Here is an 18258-nt window from a genome sequence, read left to right as displayed (position 1 = left end):
TGAAGTTGTGTTAGACAGTTGTTTATTAACCCGTCAGGTGTCATTTCATTCTTCAGACTGTAGAGGGCAGTTGTGAAAGGAAATACAATAAACTGGAACAAGTTCTACAGTTGAAGTCAAAAGTTTACATACACCTTGCAGAATCTGCAAAATATAAATTATCATACAAAACGCATGTTATTTTTTATTTAATTTTGACCTGAATAAGATATTTCACATAGAAGACGTTTACATATAGTCCACAAGAGAAAGTAATAGCTGAATTGACCCTGTTCAAAAGTTTACATACACTTGATTCTTAATACTGTGCTGTTACCTGAATGATCTACAGCTGTGGGCTTTTTTTTTTAGTGATAGTTGTTCATGAGTCCCTTGTTGTCCTGAACAGTTGAACTGCCTGCTGTTCTTCAGAAAAATTCTTCAGGTCCCACAAATTCTTTGGTTTTTCAGTATTTTTGTGTATATTTTGGAACTCTTTCCAAAATTGCCCTTTGCAACTTTTACAGAAGATTCAAATGCTCACTGTTGCTTCAGAAGGAAACACAATGCATTAAAAGCCAAGGGGTGTAAACTTTTGAACAGAACGATTTTTCTTATTTTGCCTAAATATAATTTTTTTTCATTTAGTACTGCCCTTCAAAGCTACAGAAGGTACTTACATGTTTCCCAGAAGAAAAAATAGGTTACATTTACCCTGATCTTCACATTCAAAAAGTTTTCACACCCCAGCTCTTAATGCATCATGTTTCCTTCTGAAGCAACTGTATGTTCATTTTATTATACATTGCATGCAAAACATAAAAAAGATTAATTCTAATAATAACATGGTGTGAACAGATTTAGCACATTTTCTGGTTGCGTTTTTTTCTCTTGTTGGCAGTATCCGCTGCAGTGATTGACAGATTTATGTTTGTATCTTATCAAAGATCAGTGATACAAAGCAAAAGCTTCTATGTAGATTAAAAACGAGGGCTGTGGCACTCTCACAATTTAAGTTTCCTACAGCCCTCCATTTCAATTCCAGTAAAAAGATGAACCTGTCATGAGATGAATTGTGTGCGTGCATGCGAAGGAGTGCTAGTGTGTAACTTGTGTGTCTGACAAGTTTCATTTTCAGAAGAGCCTTTGCTCAGCACAAAAACGGGTAATGTGCATACTGACACAAGAGGAGCGGAAAGCTCTTAGTGATAATTGGAACTGGCCAGCCACCATGCAGCAGGGATCAGAGTGGAGAAACCAGAGGGCAGAATTCAAAAGATGTGTGCCAAATTCTTTCACACATTCCAGTAGGTTTGCAACAGTCAGAAAGTCATTTCCAACAAGATGTGATCTGCAAAAGAGAAATCTGACACTGCAGATTTGACTTAAACTGGTTGCTGCCGGTCCATCATTAGCTGGCTCAGGGGTGCTCAGTCCTGTTCCTGGAGATCTACCTACCTGCCAAGTTCAGATCAAACCCTCATTCAACACAGCTGTCTGTAATTATCAAGTGCTCCTGAAGATCTTAATTAGCTGGTTCATCTGTGCTTGATCATGGTTGGAGCTGATATTTGCAGAATGGTAGATCTCCAGGAACAGGAACTAGATGGTTTTCGAAGCATCATCAATCGGAATGTAAACAATGCCACTGAACCAAACAAAACTTGGGCGGACCAGAAAAAAACAACTGACAAAAGTTATAAAAAAATCAAGGAGAAGAGTGCAAAAAACTGTGATTGCCCAAAATGAACCAGGATTTCCAAAGTAAGAATCTACAAAACAAACAACATATTCAGTAGTACATTAACCGTGCAATCTATGCTGTTGTTTACATCCAAGTATCTCCAATATGGCCATGTATCTGGGTAACTGACTAAATCGTGATGTAAGTGCAAACCCTCTAGGGGGTTTACAACTCTGGCCCTCGAGGTCTTAGCTCCAGCCTTGGTCAAACTCTCCTGTCTGTAATTTTCTAGTAATCCTGAAGACCTTGATCAGCTTGTTTGACCCTAATTAGGTGTTGGAGCTAAACTCTGTAGGAAAGTGGACATCGAAGGCCTGAGTTGAGAAGCCCTGGAGTAGAGTGCTGCAGGAATAAGTTACAAAGCTTTTACGTGACTTGAAAAAGGTGGTTGCTAACAAGTGGGTAAATGATTTGAGGTTGTCAGGGACATTGTCATTAAATATTCTAACTTAAATTTTCCAACTTGTAGATTTTTAAATAAATATTGAAAGAGTTGTCGGAAGCTTAATTATGGTGATGTTGATTATATTTAGGCTTTAAATTGTGTGTCTTTATTTTTGAATATCATCTTAATTAAAAAAAAAAAAAATTTCTGCAATAAACTTTTTTGAATTTGAAGATCAGGGTAAATGTAACTTGTTTTGTTTTCTGGGAAACATGTAAGTATCTGTAGTATGTATGTAAGTAGCTTCTGCAGGGCAGTACTTAATGAAAAAAAAAAAGATATTTAGGCAAAATAAGTAAAATGTACATCTTCCTTCTGTTCAAAAGTTTTCAACCCCTGGCTCTAATGCATTGCGCTTCCTTCTGGAGCATCAGTGAGTGTTTGAACCTTCTGTAATAGTTGCATATGAGCCCCTCAGGTGTCCTCAGTGTGAAAAGATGGATCTCAAAATCATACAGTCATTCTTGGAAAGGGTTCAAATACACAAAAATGCTGAAAAACCAAAGAATTTGTGGGCATATCATGCAAAAATAACACACAATTTGCATGATCCCTCTTATTTTGATAAAATAATTAACATTCTGCAGATTCTACAAGGTGTATGTAGACTTTTGACCTTAACTGTAATCACTGCAACACTGTGTAGTGGACCAAAGATTGTGACAACACCAAGAGCCCTGTCATTACCAGTGGTCCATGTTTCAATCAGTGCACACTGAATAGCATCTGCAAAGCATGTATATTTTGTAAACTTTCCAAATAGTATCATTCTGAAGGTATCAGTTTGTGAAAATGTCCAAAGGTACATCACTAGAGTCTGCCTTGTGTATTCTGTGTGCCTGAGAATTCATGACAAACCAGTGGCCACATCAGTACAACTACGACTCCTACACTTGATGGGATGTGTAAAGTCTACTGAAAAGGCCCATTCCTCTTGCCAAATGAAGTGAGCCTCTTTCATCAGGATCAATATATGCCTGAGATCCTGCCAGGCTGGGAATCATAAATCTGACTTGCAGTGAGAAGGAAAGCGAGCGAGAAGGAGAGAGAGGGCAGATGGGAAAGGGAGGATGAGAGAGACGACGGCTCCTCTTAGCCTAATGGAGGACGGTTCAAAAGTTTAACGTGCCGGCCACCCGCTCACGTCTTTATAACCTCTTTGAGTCATTGTGTGCGTGTGAGGGCCGATCACATCGATGGCCATTAAACCAAATGCCGGGCCGGTCTGCATGGGGGGGGCGTATGGTGGATGCATTAGGGAAATTGGTCCTGGCTGCCTGAGACGGTATACTGTACTGAAGTAATTACAGTTGCTGGAGGGATGCTGAGGCCAGTGTGTGTGAGTGTATGCATGCGTGTCCGGAATAGTCTGCCGCAGAGGGTCCATGCCCCGCCCTTCCATCTCCCCCCAGCAAAGCGGCTGCCAACGGGATAGGGCTGGGGCTTTATTGATGAGATGGATGAGGAGGGAGATAGGGATAGAGAGACAGATGGGGCTTCTGTCCAGGCCATGGCAGTGCTGGGGAGCCTGTGCTCAGGGATGCCGCCAGCCTGGCCAGCCTCCACTGATTAGCAGCCGCAGGAGCCCCAGGAGCCCCAGCGCCAATGATGATGCACACCCATAGACGATCTGAGCTCGGCTGAGGCATCTCAAGAGACATCCACCTGCAGGATGGGACTCACCTGCTTCAAGTCCTGGAAGTACAACAGTGCTACACAGAAAGGTGAGAGAGTACTTTGCTACTTTCAACCGGTGTATTAGTTATTCTGACAGCGTGAAAACTATTTTTATAAATAGTAATAAATATATCCATACATTTAATTATATTAAATGTTATGTAAGTAGATAGATAGTATACAGAGTTCAATCATCAGAATTAAAATAAACTATACATACTGTGCAATGCTCATAACCAGTAGCTTAACCTCAAAGATATGGTTTGCAGGAGTTTCTGGGTCAAGCAATTATTTCAAGTGCTTGAAGGGAAGCAGAACATGATCCTTCAGACCCCATGCCGCGTTGACCGAGATTTCACTTACGAATACATTAAAGTTGAGAAGCGACAGGTATATTGCTGGTTTGGCTTTATGTTCAGGAGAGGCATTCAAAATAATGAGTCTGAAAAGACTCGGATGACAAGCAAACAGAGACCCTAAATCAATGTAATTTACAAAGAGATCTGAAAATGAGGATAGATAACATGGATTGAAAACTTGAAGTCTGGATAAGGAACAGCTCTGCTGCTATATTTTTTTGCCTGTTGCATAAAAATAATGTTATTGCTACAAATAACACCTCCAAAAGGGAACTATTAGATGAATCATAAAAGATAACATTTTACATTGTACCATGAATAAAAAAAAAAGCCTTCTAATTCATCCAAACGTGAGGAGGAAGACTATGCTTTTGTTTTTACACCACATAACCACTACAAGGAAGCATTTACCAATAGCTTAATCTCCATGCTACTCCTTTTTACATGCAAAATTCCTGTCTGTTACATAGATTGTCAATGAACCTCTTATACTGGTTCTCACAGTTATCTTCAAGTACTTGCCTTAAGCCTGGTGAAGTAGAAACAAAAAGAAAATGGTCAATATTCTCATTTACTGTCATGTCATTCCCAACCTGTATAACTTCCTTTTTTAAGCAAAATGTTTATGCAGCAATTTCGCTCAACTTAAAGACTTGTCAAAAAAGAATACAAAATACAACTTTGGATTATCCATGTCTTCTAAAGACATATGGTTCCTTTGTGTGAAGTAGGGATGGAACACTAACCGGTTTGACGATAAATCATGATAAAATTCCCCACGGTTAGTATTACCGTTTCACATTTTAATTATCATTAAAACTGTATTCGATTACCACGATTTGAACAACTGAGAATAAATAAATACTATCCAGCATAAAGCAAAGTTTAAATAACAGTCTATTGTGCGCACAGCACGTAGTTTCATTTTGTGTGAAAGCATGGCGGAAAGCTGGGAGGTTTTAAAAGGGTGCTGAGGGAATTATACAAATGAATATATGAATGAACTAATTGTATGTACCTCTGAAGGTTGTCATCCAAGATGTTCATGTCTTTCTTTCTTCAGTCGTAAAGAAATTATGTTTTTTGAGGAAAACATTTCAGCATTTTTCTCTGTATAATGGACTGATATGGTGCCCCAAATTTTGAAGTTCCAAAATGCAGTTTAAATGCGGCTTCAAACGATCCCAAATGCAGTGGTTATCGATCCCAGCAAAGGAAGAAACAATCGGTTATTTTCATTAAAAAATACAATTTAAATACTTTTTAATCTCAAATGCTCATCTTGCCTTGCTCTCCCTGAACTCTGTGTATTCTGGCTCAAGATAGTTAGGGTATGTTGAAAAACCCCAATCATATTTTCTCCCTCAACTTCAAAAATCATTTCAAAATCATCCTACATTGCTGCAGAAGTACCGACCCAGCCTTTGCTAAGTGAACATGCAAAGAAGATCAAACAACCTTAACAAAAAAAGTAAAACAGTGATATAGGACGATTTTGAAGTTGAGGGAGAACATGAGATGGGAGTTTTTCTACATACCCAAACTGTTATGAACCAGAAAAAAACAGTCCAGGCAGAGTAATACAAGACAAGCATTTGACATTAAAACCTATGTAAATTGTATTATTTTTATGAAAATAACTGATCGTTACACTAGATAAGACCCTTCTATCTCTGCTGGGATCGTTTACAACCGCATTGGGATCATTTAAAGCCGCATTTAAACTGCATTTTGGAAGTTCAAAATCGGGGCACCATTAGCAGTCCATTATATGGAGAAAAATGCTGAATTTTTTTTCTCAAAAAACATGATTTCTTTACGACTAGGGGGTGAGTACATTATATGTGAATCTTTGTTTTGGAAGTGGACTTTAATCGCAATGCTGTTTTGTCCAGTGAGTTTTGCTGTTCCCTAAGCGCCACCTAGTGTCAGAAAATGGATTTACATAGACTTACATTTACATTTACATTTTGTTTTGCAAAAACGGACAGAATTTGCATGCCCTGCTATACGTTTGACCAGTTGATGAAATCGAGCTTATGTGCATTCTACACATTTAAACAATTTGGAAAAGGTATCTAAAATTATTTATGGAGCAGATAAAGTACATATAATCATTTATTAATTTTGACTTATCCCTTTTCTTTATTTAAATGCTGAAATGTGAGGTTTACCATTTTAGGAAACCTTTTCAAAGCTTTATTTGAACATTTCAAACATGTTATTAGATCAACTGTTGTCAATCATGTTGTCATTTAAAATTCGGACATCACTGGTAATGTTATTGTTTTACTGTTTATGTGTCACGAATCTGGCCGGTCGCCCTCTCATTCCAGTGACATTCACATTACACAGACTGTTGCACCACACCCCGGTTCCCCATCATCCATTGCGCTGATTACACGAACAGAGCTGCATCCAATCAGACACACTATATAAGCCTTGGACTTTCTCGATCACCGAGTATTGCACTTAGCACTTACCAAGTGTTAGTATTTATTACGGAGCCTTTTCCTACTTCCTGTGTTTTGTCTGGTTTTCCTTGTCTAGTCTGTTTTGCTGCCTGCCCTGGATCTCTAGCATGTCTATCTAAACTTTTAAGTCCATATTCCCACCTATAGTTTTGGCAAGTCGTACTTATCAATGACTGTCTGAGGATCTGGTCCCGACTGTGGTGGTCACTGCTCTGAATCTCTGAAATGCCCTTTCATGGCATTGCAATGCTCTCCTTTTAATATCATTATTGCTCAGGCCAGCCTCAGCAAGTGCTCGGTATTGATAAACCACTTAGCTGGATTTTTACAGCTCTCGTCTTGTTACAGAAAGTGTCCTCTTTGGAATTAATTACTGCACTCTGCTGGCAAATGTGAGTGGAATCTGGGGCATACTTTAATTGTGACCGAGACCCATCTTGTGATTAATATTGTCTCTGAGAAATGCATGAAGGAGAAAAAATGGCAAGAGTTTTTTAATTTAATTATGAAAATCAATGCCCTCCTTTTCCCTCGCTGAACTCTTGCGGTGCTTAAAGATAAGAAATAGTCATCTGATTCATCTTGGGCTGTCTTCCAGTTAGCGCACTGATGGACTTGAAGGACACAGTTAACATTAAGGACCTACAGAGATTTTTCACACTCAATACAGAGCAATACAAACTACTTAGCATTAGCCTTACTGCACTCTGAAGACAAAGTTTATCATAAAAAATGATTTAGCATAAAGCCAGCTCTTAAAACATACCTTGTAAATTCAACCCCCTGATTTCCCAGCACCCACAGAGCAGCCATACTGATATGTCAGACTGTGACAGAATGGGAGAAAAAAAACAGTGGCTGTTTATGAGTGTGTGGATTTGTCATGTTGGGTTTGGTTACCAATATTCAAAAAGGAATGAAAACAAATATATAAAAAAGTCTTTGTGACCAATGTATTTGGTTTGCTTACATTTGATCTATAATAGTCAATAATTTGTTTGTTCTAACATATTTTAGGAATTATATATTATACATGCATGTATGTATCAGATTATATGTCAAGATTATGATATAGGTAAATTGTGCTGCAAAATTTGTTTGGGATCTAATTAACTGACTTTTGGGTATTTGGATTGGATAAACAAATTAACTTTTTCCATGTATTCTCCCCTGTCTTTCCATTAGGAGGAAACAGAGATGTACTGGTTAGTCCTGGCTCATATTTCTTCCTGTCAAACAGCTGTGGTCAGGGGGAGGAATGGCTGAAGAGCCTCAATAAGGGCATCTGGATACCTTTTACAGGTACACACACACACACACACACACACACACACACACACACAGTAGTCTAGGACCAGAAAATCTAATATTGTGTCTACACTCTGTGGTCTCTGGAAAATCCAGGCCTGTGCAAGTCATTCTCATGTTAAAATACTTTATAGTTTAACATTTAATGTGACTTGACTGTCTGAATATAATGAAACAGCAGATCCAATCAGTCTTTTAGGGCTCCAGCCGTAGACATAACAACCCATTCACACAATACACACACATTCCAGTCATTTCCAAATCATGGGCTATGCATTACACACTCTAATGACTACTCTCCTCACAGACCGCATTTTGTCTACCCTGTCACAAATCTCACGCAATGCCGAAAAACACATGCCGCTCAAGCTGATGTCATTCAAAAACAGCAAATGTCGAGAATTTTCCTCATGATATTCTGCTAAAAACATTGCAAACAAAGTTGGCAAGTGTTTTTAAGCCAGTGTCATTTAGAGTTCAACTACCATCTTATGAATTTTTCTCAGTGGTTTAGTCTTTTCCTCCTCTGTTAGTCGCAGCACATGTTGGAGTGAGAGCGTGAGGGGTTGTGGGCGGCAGCTGTGTGTCTGTCTTGGCAGTGTGCCTGGGAATAATGATGTTACAGTACACCTTGCTTTTCTCATGAGAGCCGTCAACCCCCATCACATCCATACAATCCCATACAATGAAGTAGCTTTGTAAGACCATGACACTACAGAAAAAAATATCTATTTTCATAAAGTAGTAAGTAAACTTTTTTTCTCTGTGGACCATTTTCACATTTCCAAGGTTTTCAGTGAAAGTCATCATAGTTTTATAGTTTATACTTTTATATCGCTGAACGGAAACTACAACGAATACAACTTTTGTGTTCCCATTCACCCTAATAGCAAAAGAAAAAAATCCATGACAATGTTTCTAAAAAATGGCTAGATTTACGATGTTAATAACTGGAAACAGGGTCTATTCCAGTAGCAGGACACTCCTGCTTCTAAATCTACAGCCCCGTGGTAAAGGAAGTCATATTTTAAGTTTGAGTTTGAGTCAATGTGATAATATAAACTTTCCAATTCACAAACAAATGACTCTTATTAACTGGTTTCTTTTAGTGAATCATAACAGCACACAGCACAAACAGTGTAATCCCACTTATGAACAAATGGCTGGTATGAGCTGGACTTTTTTTAATCATTCAAAATGACTCTTTTTAGTGTAAAATTGATATTGGTATCCACAGAGGAGTTTTGGTTCTGTAAGAAATTATATTTAACAGACTTAATCCTTGATTTTAGAAAAAACATGCTGTAGGATTATGATAAATGATTATATCTGTTAAATAGAAATTAAATTGCATAGTTTGGGTTGTATTGTTAGTTTTTAAAATTCATAATTTTTATCTACCAAGTTTGAAGGTTCATTGCGTAATTTATAGCATTAAGATATAATGCCGTTCAAAAGTCTGGGATCAGTAAGATTTGTAATGTTTTTTAAATAAGTTTCTAATGCTCATCAAGGCTGCATTTATTTAATAAAAAAATATAGGAAAAACTGTAATTTTGTTAAATATTATTGCAATAAAATATCAGTTTCTTTAGAAATCACATGATCCTTTCAATCATTCTAATATGCTGATTTATAATCAGTGTTGGAAATAGTTGTGCTGCTTAATATTTTTCGGACCTATGATACTTTTTTCAGGATTCTTTGAGAAATAAAACGTTAAAAAGAACAGTGTTTATTCAAAATAGATTTTTTTTTTTTGTTAGAATATACACTACTAGTAGGTTTTATATTCAAAATCTAAAAATTTAGTGTTAGAATATGTACTACTATTTAAAAGTTTGTATTTTGGTATTTTTTTGTTTTGTTTTAAATGAATACTTCTATTCAGCAAGGATGTGTTAAATAGATAAAAAGTGATATTCAAAATCTAAAAAAAAAATGTGTTAGAATATGTACTACTGTTTAAAAGTTTGAGCTCAGTAGATTTGTAATTTTTTGTTTTGTTTTAAAGAAATTAATTCTTCTACTCAGCAAGGATGTGTTAAATAGATAAAACATGATAGTTAATACTTACATTGTTAGAAAAGATTTCTATTTCAAAGAAAAAAGTATAAAGCATCACAGGCTATATATCAGTTCAACACTAATAATAAATCAGCATATTATAATGATTTTTGAAGGATCATGTGACACTGAATGGCTAATGAAAATTCAGCACTGCGTCACAGAAATAAATTATATTTTTAAATATATTAAAATAGGTACAGTATATTAAAGTATATTAAAAAGTCTGTATTTTTGATCAAATAAATACAGCCTTGATGAAGAGACTCCATTTAAAAAAAATTAAAATTAAAATCCCAAACATTTGAATGGCAGTGTATATAGAGAATTTCTCACAAGAAAATTCTGCAAGAAAATTGATATTATAACTGAAATATGGCCAAATGAATCAAAACTGATCAGAGTAAATCAGTTTAAGTATTCATCAATTCATTCTAGAATTAATCAACATGATGCATTAAATGACAATGTGTTTATCTAACATAACCCAAACACCCAGTAGATGTTATTTTACAAAGACAATCTGTAAAGTCTCAAGCCCCATTATGAAACTTCTCAGTCTATCCTTGTTCATGCAAATCTGAGCTGAAGGTGAAAAATGAGCTGCAGAGTCCATGTTGTCACTCATTTCCCAGGAGAGATTAACATTCCCAATGAATTCCCTACATTACCTTTCCAACATAACTCCACACAGCTCTGGGGCTCCAAAAAGGTAAGAGATGCCCCTACAGATAACACAGCCACATTCACATGCACTGCACACTCACTGGGCCAATGTCTAGTGATCTGTTTTAGACTGGGATTCTCATCAGGGGCCAAGTTACTGGGCACAAATGTATAAAAAGGGTTTGAGGGGTGTGTTCAGCTGTGTCCAATGGAAAATTCTTGGACGCAAGCCATGTGAGGTACACAGGGACAGAGAGAAAGAAAGGGAGATATAGCAGAAAGTAACCAGCAGAAAGTTCTAGCTTATTTATTTTTAGTCAATCTGTGTTTTGTGGCGTTAATGATTCATAGTGAGGGGACAGAAATAGGGGAAACAGAAGGTGTTGGCACCACCTTGGCCACGCTCCAGTAACCCAGTAGTGGAGTAGCTTGACACAGGCAAGGGGTCGGAAAAAAGCAGACAGAAAACAGACAAAGAAAGGAGAAATACTATTTACAATAATAAGCCGTGAATGAGACAGAGAAAGTAGGGAGCTGGACTTAATTTGACAGTAAACCGAGGAAGTGCTGACTCATGTCACTGGAGACATGGACAATTAAGTCCAAACAAACATAACCTCCCTTCAGAGGCGAACGCAGACATGTCTCTGTTGACGTCACCATCAACAATGGCATATGACTGAGAAGTCCACTTGAAGAGGCGGTGTCACAGGGAACATTCCCATTTAATTGAAAAGCTCTTTATCAATGAGCTCCCTCAGGAAGAACCCTGGAACGGTATAAGAGGTCAAGCACAGGATGGACAACAGCATGGAGGAAGTGTTTCCGTAACTGTCCATCGGGACATATATTGAACTGCGACAAATTTAATCTGCTGTCTCTTTTTACACTTCGTTTTTTCGAGAAGACGTCAACTTTGCTACTCTTTGGACTCTTCGAACTGAAACAGAGGTAACATTTTTTTTTTTTTGAAATGTGCTCAAAATAAGAGGTGTGCTCTTGAACAATGCCTCCTCTTTCAGAATGAGGACTGTCATCTGATTTGGAATGCGGATACATCTGATAAGCACGCATATCTGAGCTGGAGGGTCAGTGTTGCACATCAGCAGGAAAGAGAGGGAGCTTCTCTTCGAAGCCTCATCACCTTACCTGCAGACAGGAGAGCGGGAGAGAGAGAGGAGGAGAGCAAAAGGAGAGGAACATCCAGTTCTAGAACAAACAAGTTCGCAAAACATGAGCAAAAGGGATTTAGGTTCAGTGAGGACATTGGTTCGGTGCCAGTTTCAGGATCGTTACGAAGACTGAAAACATCCCAGGGTGAGGTCAGGATAGCCAATGAGAGTGTGTCCCAAAAAAAGAAGACATAATTGAAGAGACAGACAAGAAAAGATGCCTGAAAACAAGCAGACAATCCAGCGGACTGGAAGCTATCTGTCTCACTCTGCTTACAGGAAGATAAAAAGGGTGCTGAGCTTCAGAAGACGTGAGTATTAAATATTAGTCAGGGAGAGCGCACACCATCACACACAGAGGTAGATTTTGGTGCAGTGCAGCTGCAGCGTGCATTAATCTTAAAGCCGATTTTTAGCAGAACATTATTATTGCTTAATGCATTCTGTTCTATTTCTGCAGACTGGATCTTCAATTTATGCTTTTGAGATTAACTGCATTTATAGCAAGAGCTCTTGATATTTCACCACATCTCAGTTAACAAAAAAGGTAGCTAAGGAGCTAAACAAGGTCTGACATTGACAGCTCTTTAACTGTATTTTACCATCACAGGTGTATTTGGTCAAAGGTTGGAGGAGACAGTCCTGTATGAAAGGAGGTATGGGGATCACATGGCTCCTTTGGTGGTGGAGCAGTGTGTTGATTTTATCCGAGAGCATGGACTCACCGAGGTGGGACTCTTCAGGCAGCCCGGCCAGGCCACATTGGTTAAAGAGCTACAGGAAGCTTTTGATGCTGGGGAGAAACCATCTTTTGACAAGTAAGAGATTGACGTAAATGGAAATGAGGTACGACAGAGCAGTTTAAATCGGCATAATGTACATATTTGCGTGAGAGGACAAGATTTTATGTTCACTGGGTTTTTATGTTCACTTATGTTAATTACATAACATAAGGTGGACTACTGATCTGAAATCTGATAAACATGCTATCTACCAGGATTGCTATTCAGAATTCATCATACAGAATTTAACTAAAAATGTTTTGAGTTTAAGGAAGTATAAGAAATTTATGTAACTAGAAAAAGTGTAACTAGGAAACTAAAATCTACTAGGAAATGATGGTTCGTCAAAAATTTTGAATGAGTTACTGAAAGTTTAAAATCTTGAAGTTTGAAACCTTACAGACAGATATCTGTTTAAAATGTCATCTATTGAACTTTGTAAATGTATGTATTATGCTGCCAGAGTGGAAGAATACTTAATTTCCCAAAATATTATCTGTAGATTTTCCTTGAATTGTAATTCAGTAAATTACACTTCCTTAAATTTCAACTTCTTATTGGATTTGGGCGATTTAATTCAACTCAAAAATTGAAAGGGAGCTGATTCCTCAAGTCTAAATTTTGCCCAACAGTGCCATATACCAGTGGTTCTCAACTCCAGTCCTCGAGGCCCACTGCTCTGCACATTTTGTATGTCTCCCTCATTTAACACACCTGATTCAGATCATCAGCTCGTTAGGAGAAAGATTCATGAACTGAACAGAGCGTATCAGATTCAGAAACATACAAAATGTGCAGAGCTGTTGGCCCCGACCGGAGTTGAGAACCACTGCTATATACTATAAATAGTATTGGACAGAGGAAGGCTAATTTAAAGCTCTGGCTAATTTTATTTAGAGGACATGGAAATAAATACTGTACAAGTAAATTACACTTTAATGAAATGCAACTGCAAATACTGTGTAAGTGAATTTACTCCTGCTCTCCCAGCAGCACAGATGTTCACACAGTGGCATCTTTGCTAAAGCTATACCTCAGGGAGCTGCCTGAACCTCTGGTGCCATTTTCCCGCTATGAAGAGTTTCTTGTATGTGGCAAAAGAATTCCCACAGACAGAGAAAAGGTATATTTAACCATCACTTACTTTAAAAGAGCACATGATTTAAACAAGAAATTTAATTTAGGAACTAACAAGAATTCGTCTTATGATCTTATCCTGCACTTCAGGGTTTGCAAGACTTGAAGAGTCTTCTTTATGAGCTACCTGTAGCAAACTTCAACCTTCTGAAATACATCTGCCAGTAAGACTTAAGTCAATTGTTTTCATCCAAAGATCTAGGGATTTGGTTTTATATAGGGGCTTTTGCACCGGAGGAACCTTTTCATACTTAGAACTATTGGCGGACTAACCCGTTTTTTGGCGTGTTTGCACCACAGGAACTAGTAACTTATTTAGTTTTTAAAACTCAGTTTGGGGAAACTAAATCAGCTTCTACTTCAGAGTTGGGTCTAAAACAGCTCTATAGGAACTATCAGTGATGTAAGTGTATTCTGATTGGCCAAATGCAAACAAAACACCAGCTACTTGGCATTTTTAAAAAGCCATGTAAAAAAAAATTACTCCACAAACATGGAAAACAGTGATAATGGCATTTACCTGTTTTCTGCAGTGTTGTGTTCTTTTCTTAGCCTTGATGATATGTAACATCTGGCTGGCTAGTTCCTATAACTAAGTTCTTAGAACAACATTGTGTAAAAGCCCCTTATATCTAGGTACTGGCATAGATTGCATAGAACTGGGGTGGCCAATATTGGTCCCGAAGAGCCAGAATTTTGCGCCAACCTTGATAAAAACTCACCTGCCTGTAGCTTCCTAGAAACCCTTGGACCTTGATTAGCTTGTTCAGATCTGTTTGATTAGGGCTGGAGACGAACTCTGCAGGACTGTGGCTCTCCACGACCAACGTTGGGCACCCTGGAATAGAAGATGTGTCTATGCTATGCTAAGTTTAAAGGAGAAGTTCACTTCCAGAACGAAAATGTACAGGTAATTTACTCACTCCCTTGTCATCCAAGATGTTCATGTCTTTCCTCCTTCTTCAATTTTTTCCATATAACGGACTTCATTGGTGCCCTGATTTTGAACTTCCAAAATGCAGTTTAAATGCAGCTTCAAAGCGCTCTAAATGATCACAGCCAAGGAAGAAGGGTCTAATTTCTAGGCTCTAAAATTTGTATACTTTTAAAGCACAAAAGCTTGTGTGGCACAGGCTCTGGGATGCACGTCCACGATGCTACGAATTAGTGATGGGTCGTTCTTGAACGATTCGTTCATTTCATCGTTCATCTAGTCATCTCAGGGAGTGATTCGTTCAGTCACACATGCACAATATCCTATTAGGTTCTGCACTGGAATTCACCTGTTTCAAGTCATTCGTTCATCTTATGGGGGTGTCACGTGATGAATGAATGACTCAAACCCGAAAACTTGTCAGATAAGAGGTGAGGTAAGCTAATCATAGACTAAAGACCCAGGTAACAATGAATTAATCTTTTCTGTTTCTTAAAGCATTATAGTTTTGTCTTGTTTGTAGTGTGATCAACGTTTGTGTAAGCAGTAGATGAGTTGCTAAAATGAACATAATGACTCGAAAAAAGACTCGTTCATTTTGCTGAACGAGACTCAAAGGTCGGTAAAATGATGCACACTTCCCATCACTACTATGAATCACATGCAAGTTCATCTGTGTAGAGTATGACGAAAAACTCCATCTTATTTTCTCCTACAACTTCAGAATTGTCCAACATACCTTTTTGTTTGTAAACAGTGTTTGACTTGCACTTTCTTAGTCTGTGTGTTCGTTCGCTTTGTAAACACTGGGTCTGTAGTTTCGCCTACGTTCTGCATGACCTTTCAACATGATTCAATAGTACATAGCGTCGTGAACATGCATCCTAGAGCCTGTGCTACACAAGCTTTTGTGCTTAAAAAGTATACAGACCCTTATTCCTAGGCTGAGATCGTTTAGAGTCCTGTGAAGCTGCATTTAAACTACATTTTGGAAGTTCAAAATCGGGGCACCAATGAAGTCCATTATACGGAGAAAAATCCTGAAATGCTTTCCTCAAAAACCATAATTTCTTCACGACTGAAGACAGAAAGACATGAACATCTTGGATGACAAGGGGGTGAGTAAATTATCTGTCAACTGTTGTTCTGGAAGTGGAGTTCTCCTTTAACATGGCTCACATCAGATAACACAGCTATGACACATATCTGTTTCAGATTTCTGAATGATGTCCAATCATACTCCAATGTCAACAAGATGAGTATCCAGAACTTGGCAACTGTTTTTGGGCCAAATATCCTAAGGCCTAAAGCTGAGGACCCAGAAAGCATCATTGGAGGTGAGACATATTTAGGTTTCTATAATCTTAAATAATGTTGAGTCATACTCCAATGCCAACAAGATGAGTATTCAGAACTTGGCAACTGTTTTTGGCCGAAATATCCTTAGACCTAAAGCTGAGGACCCAGAAACTATCATTGGAGGTGAGAAATATTTAGGAACCCATAAATAGGGTATGTGGCGAATCCAGGTAAAGTCAACTGAGATTTAGATAAGTTTAGTGTATGAACTCACATGCTTGTGAGGTCATATGATGCTGTTTGCCTCAAATCTGTGGACCGTGCACTTACACATTCCTCTCTCCTTTATTAGGGGCAGCAGTTGTGCAACATCTAATGTCTGAACTCATCCGTGAGCACAATTTGCTCTTTTCTCGAGAGAACTGCAACCCTCCTGAAACATCTTCACAAGCCACCCACCCCATACAAAGACACAGTAACCTTGTGGAATGGGTGCACGAACCACCTGCCCATCTGAGGGAGCCTCTGTTGAGCAAAAATCATATGGTCTATCCAGATCAGACTGTAGCCTGTCCACATAAACACTCTCTACCACAAAACACAGAGAGGAGAGGGTCCTTTCAAAGCCCTTGTGACAAAAACATTAACCATTTATCAGAGACAGAGCAACTTCAAGAGAACTCTTCACCAACCAGCTCTACCCTGATTTATGACAACTACAGTCAGCACAGCTCAGCACAAGAATCTCTCCATACAAGACACATACCTACACCCTCCACCCCACCACCTGCCTGCTCTTCTTTGAGCAAAGCACTGGAGGCTGGAGTTCAAATATGTATGCAGTCAAGGAGTTGGCCTGACATGGAAGAACCCAGCTGGGGACCAGAGAAAGCGCTAGGAGGAAGTGGAGGCAGCAGTGAAGCCCAGGATAGTACCTTATCTGTCTATGACAACATAGTTACTGAGGAGCATGGGGAGCAATATATAGAAGACAGGGAGGCCAAAGGTACTGCCAGTGTGGCTGAGAGCAGCAGCTCTTGGTCCTCCTGTGAGATTGTGCCTTTGGATGGGGGCAGTGGGAGCGGTGGAGCTGCAAGCCCTTGCAATGTCTCCCCAAGACAATTCCCCTCATTCAGAATGGACTCTAGAGAGGAAGAACTTCGCCTTAACTCCCCTGCCTCATCCTCTGCGCCCACAGATGCACCTTTAAGCACTGGCAGCAGCGAAGTCTTCTTGCCAAATGCTCCCCAAGAGCCCCTAGGTTTTCCAGCTTCCCATGCAATGCAGTGCCTGGTCGCAGGGCTTCGTCAACAGATGACCAGGCAAAAGGCAGAGTATGAGGCAAAAATCAACAGGTAAGACCACTTCATCAGCAGTCTTGGTACCTGATACCAAATCAGAAGCATACACTTGAGAGAAACAGCTATGTGAGATTTTGTTAACAATTCATTAGCAATTGAGTGGATTGTAAGAGGACAATTTGACTAGTCACCCAGCTAATCAAGTGTCCATTACATGGCTATGATTACAACAGATTTAATGCAGTGGAGTTCAAGCAAAATAAACTCCAGACAAAACAGATTTGTAAAAATCAAGAATAACATTAAAAGTAAAATGTTTAAACAGGCTGAAAAACAGGTTCAGCCTTCATACTAAATTTGGTAAAAGGGGAAGCAAGTGAAATTAGATAATGTGACTTAAAAAAGTAGCTCTCCAGTAGCAGGGTTGGCTACCCCTACATTAAAGGATTAGTTTACTTCCAAAATAAAAATTTCCTGATCATTTACTCACCCCTGTGTCATCCAAGATGTTCATGTCTTTCAAGGTTTTTAAGGAAAATATTCCAGGATTTTTCACCTGTATAATAGACTTCAGTGGGAGCCAATGGTAAATGTCGAATTTTATTACTTTTGTCTCACAGCATGACTGTGTTCAGCGAAACCTGTGTCAAACTGACTTTTGGGGGTAGTCGTGGCCTAATGGGCCGAAAGTCACGGGTTTGAGTCTCGGGGTACAGCAGGGATTGTAGGTGGGGGGAGTGAAAGACCAGTGCTCTTTTCCACCCACAATACCAGTACTGATGTGAGACCCTTGAGCAAGGCGCAGCAAAAAATGGCTGCCCACTGCTCCGTGTGTGTGTGCACTTAGATGGGTTAAATCCAGCACACAAATTCCAAGTATGGGTCACCATACTTAGCCACACGTCATGTCCTTT

At 38.8% G+C, this 18258-nt stretch overlaps 1 protein-coding gene across 4 annotated transcripts in view; it reads left to right on the top strand.

The window, feature by feature from the left end:
- The first annotated feature begins 3770 nt into the window (after positions 1 to 3770).
- Positions 3771 to 18258, top strand: part of si:ch211-247j9.1 (rho GTPase-activating protein 24) — a 16523-nt gene continuing 2035 nt past the window's right edge. The window contains exons 1-7 of one of the 4 annotated variants that reach the window (XM_051092735.1): positions 3771 to 3892; positions 7864 to 7980; positions 12502 to 12709; positions 13664 to 13796; positions 13901 to 13974; positions 15960 to 16081; positions 16396 to 17398. In XM_051092735.1, the coding sequence (XP_050948692.1) occupies positions 3841 to 3892; positions 7864 to 7980; positions 12502 to 12709; positions 13664 to 13796; positions 13901 to 13974; positions 15960 to 16081; positions 16396 to 17398 (1709 nt within the window). In that variant the 5' untranslated portion in view covers positions 3771 to 3840. The other 3 variants (XM_051092732.1, XM_051092733.1, XM_051092734.1) reach the window with 3 other exon arrangements.

Source organism: Labeo rohita, chromosome 21, assembly GCF_022985175.1.
Source record: "Labeo rohita strain BAU-BD-2019 chromosome 21, IGBB_LRoh.1.0, whole genome shotgun sequence".
Classification (NCBI taxonomy): Eukaryota; Metazoa; Chordata; class Actinopteri; order Cypriniformes; family Cyprinidae; genus Labeo; species Labeo rohita.
This window is presented reverse-complemented; position numbering and strand designations above follow the sequence as displayed.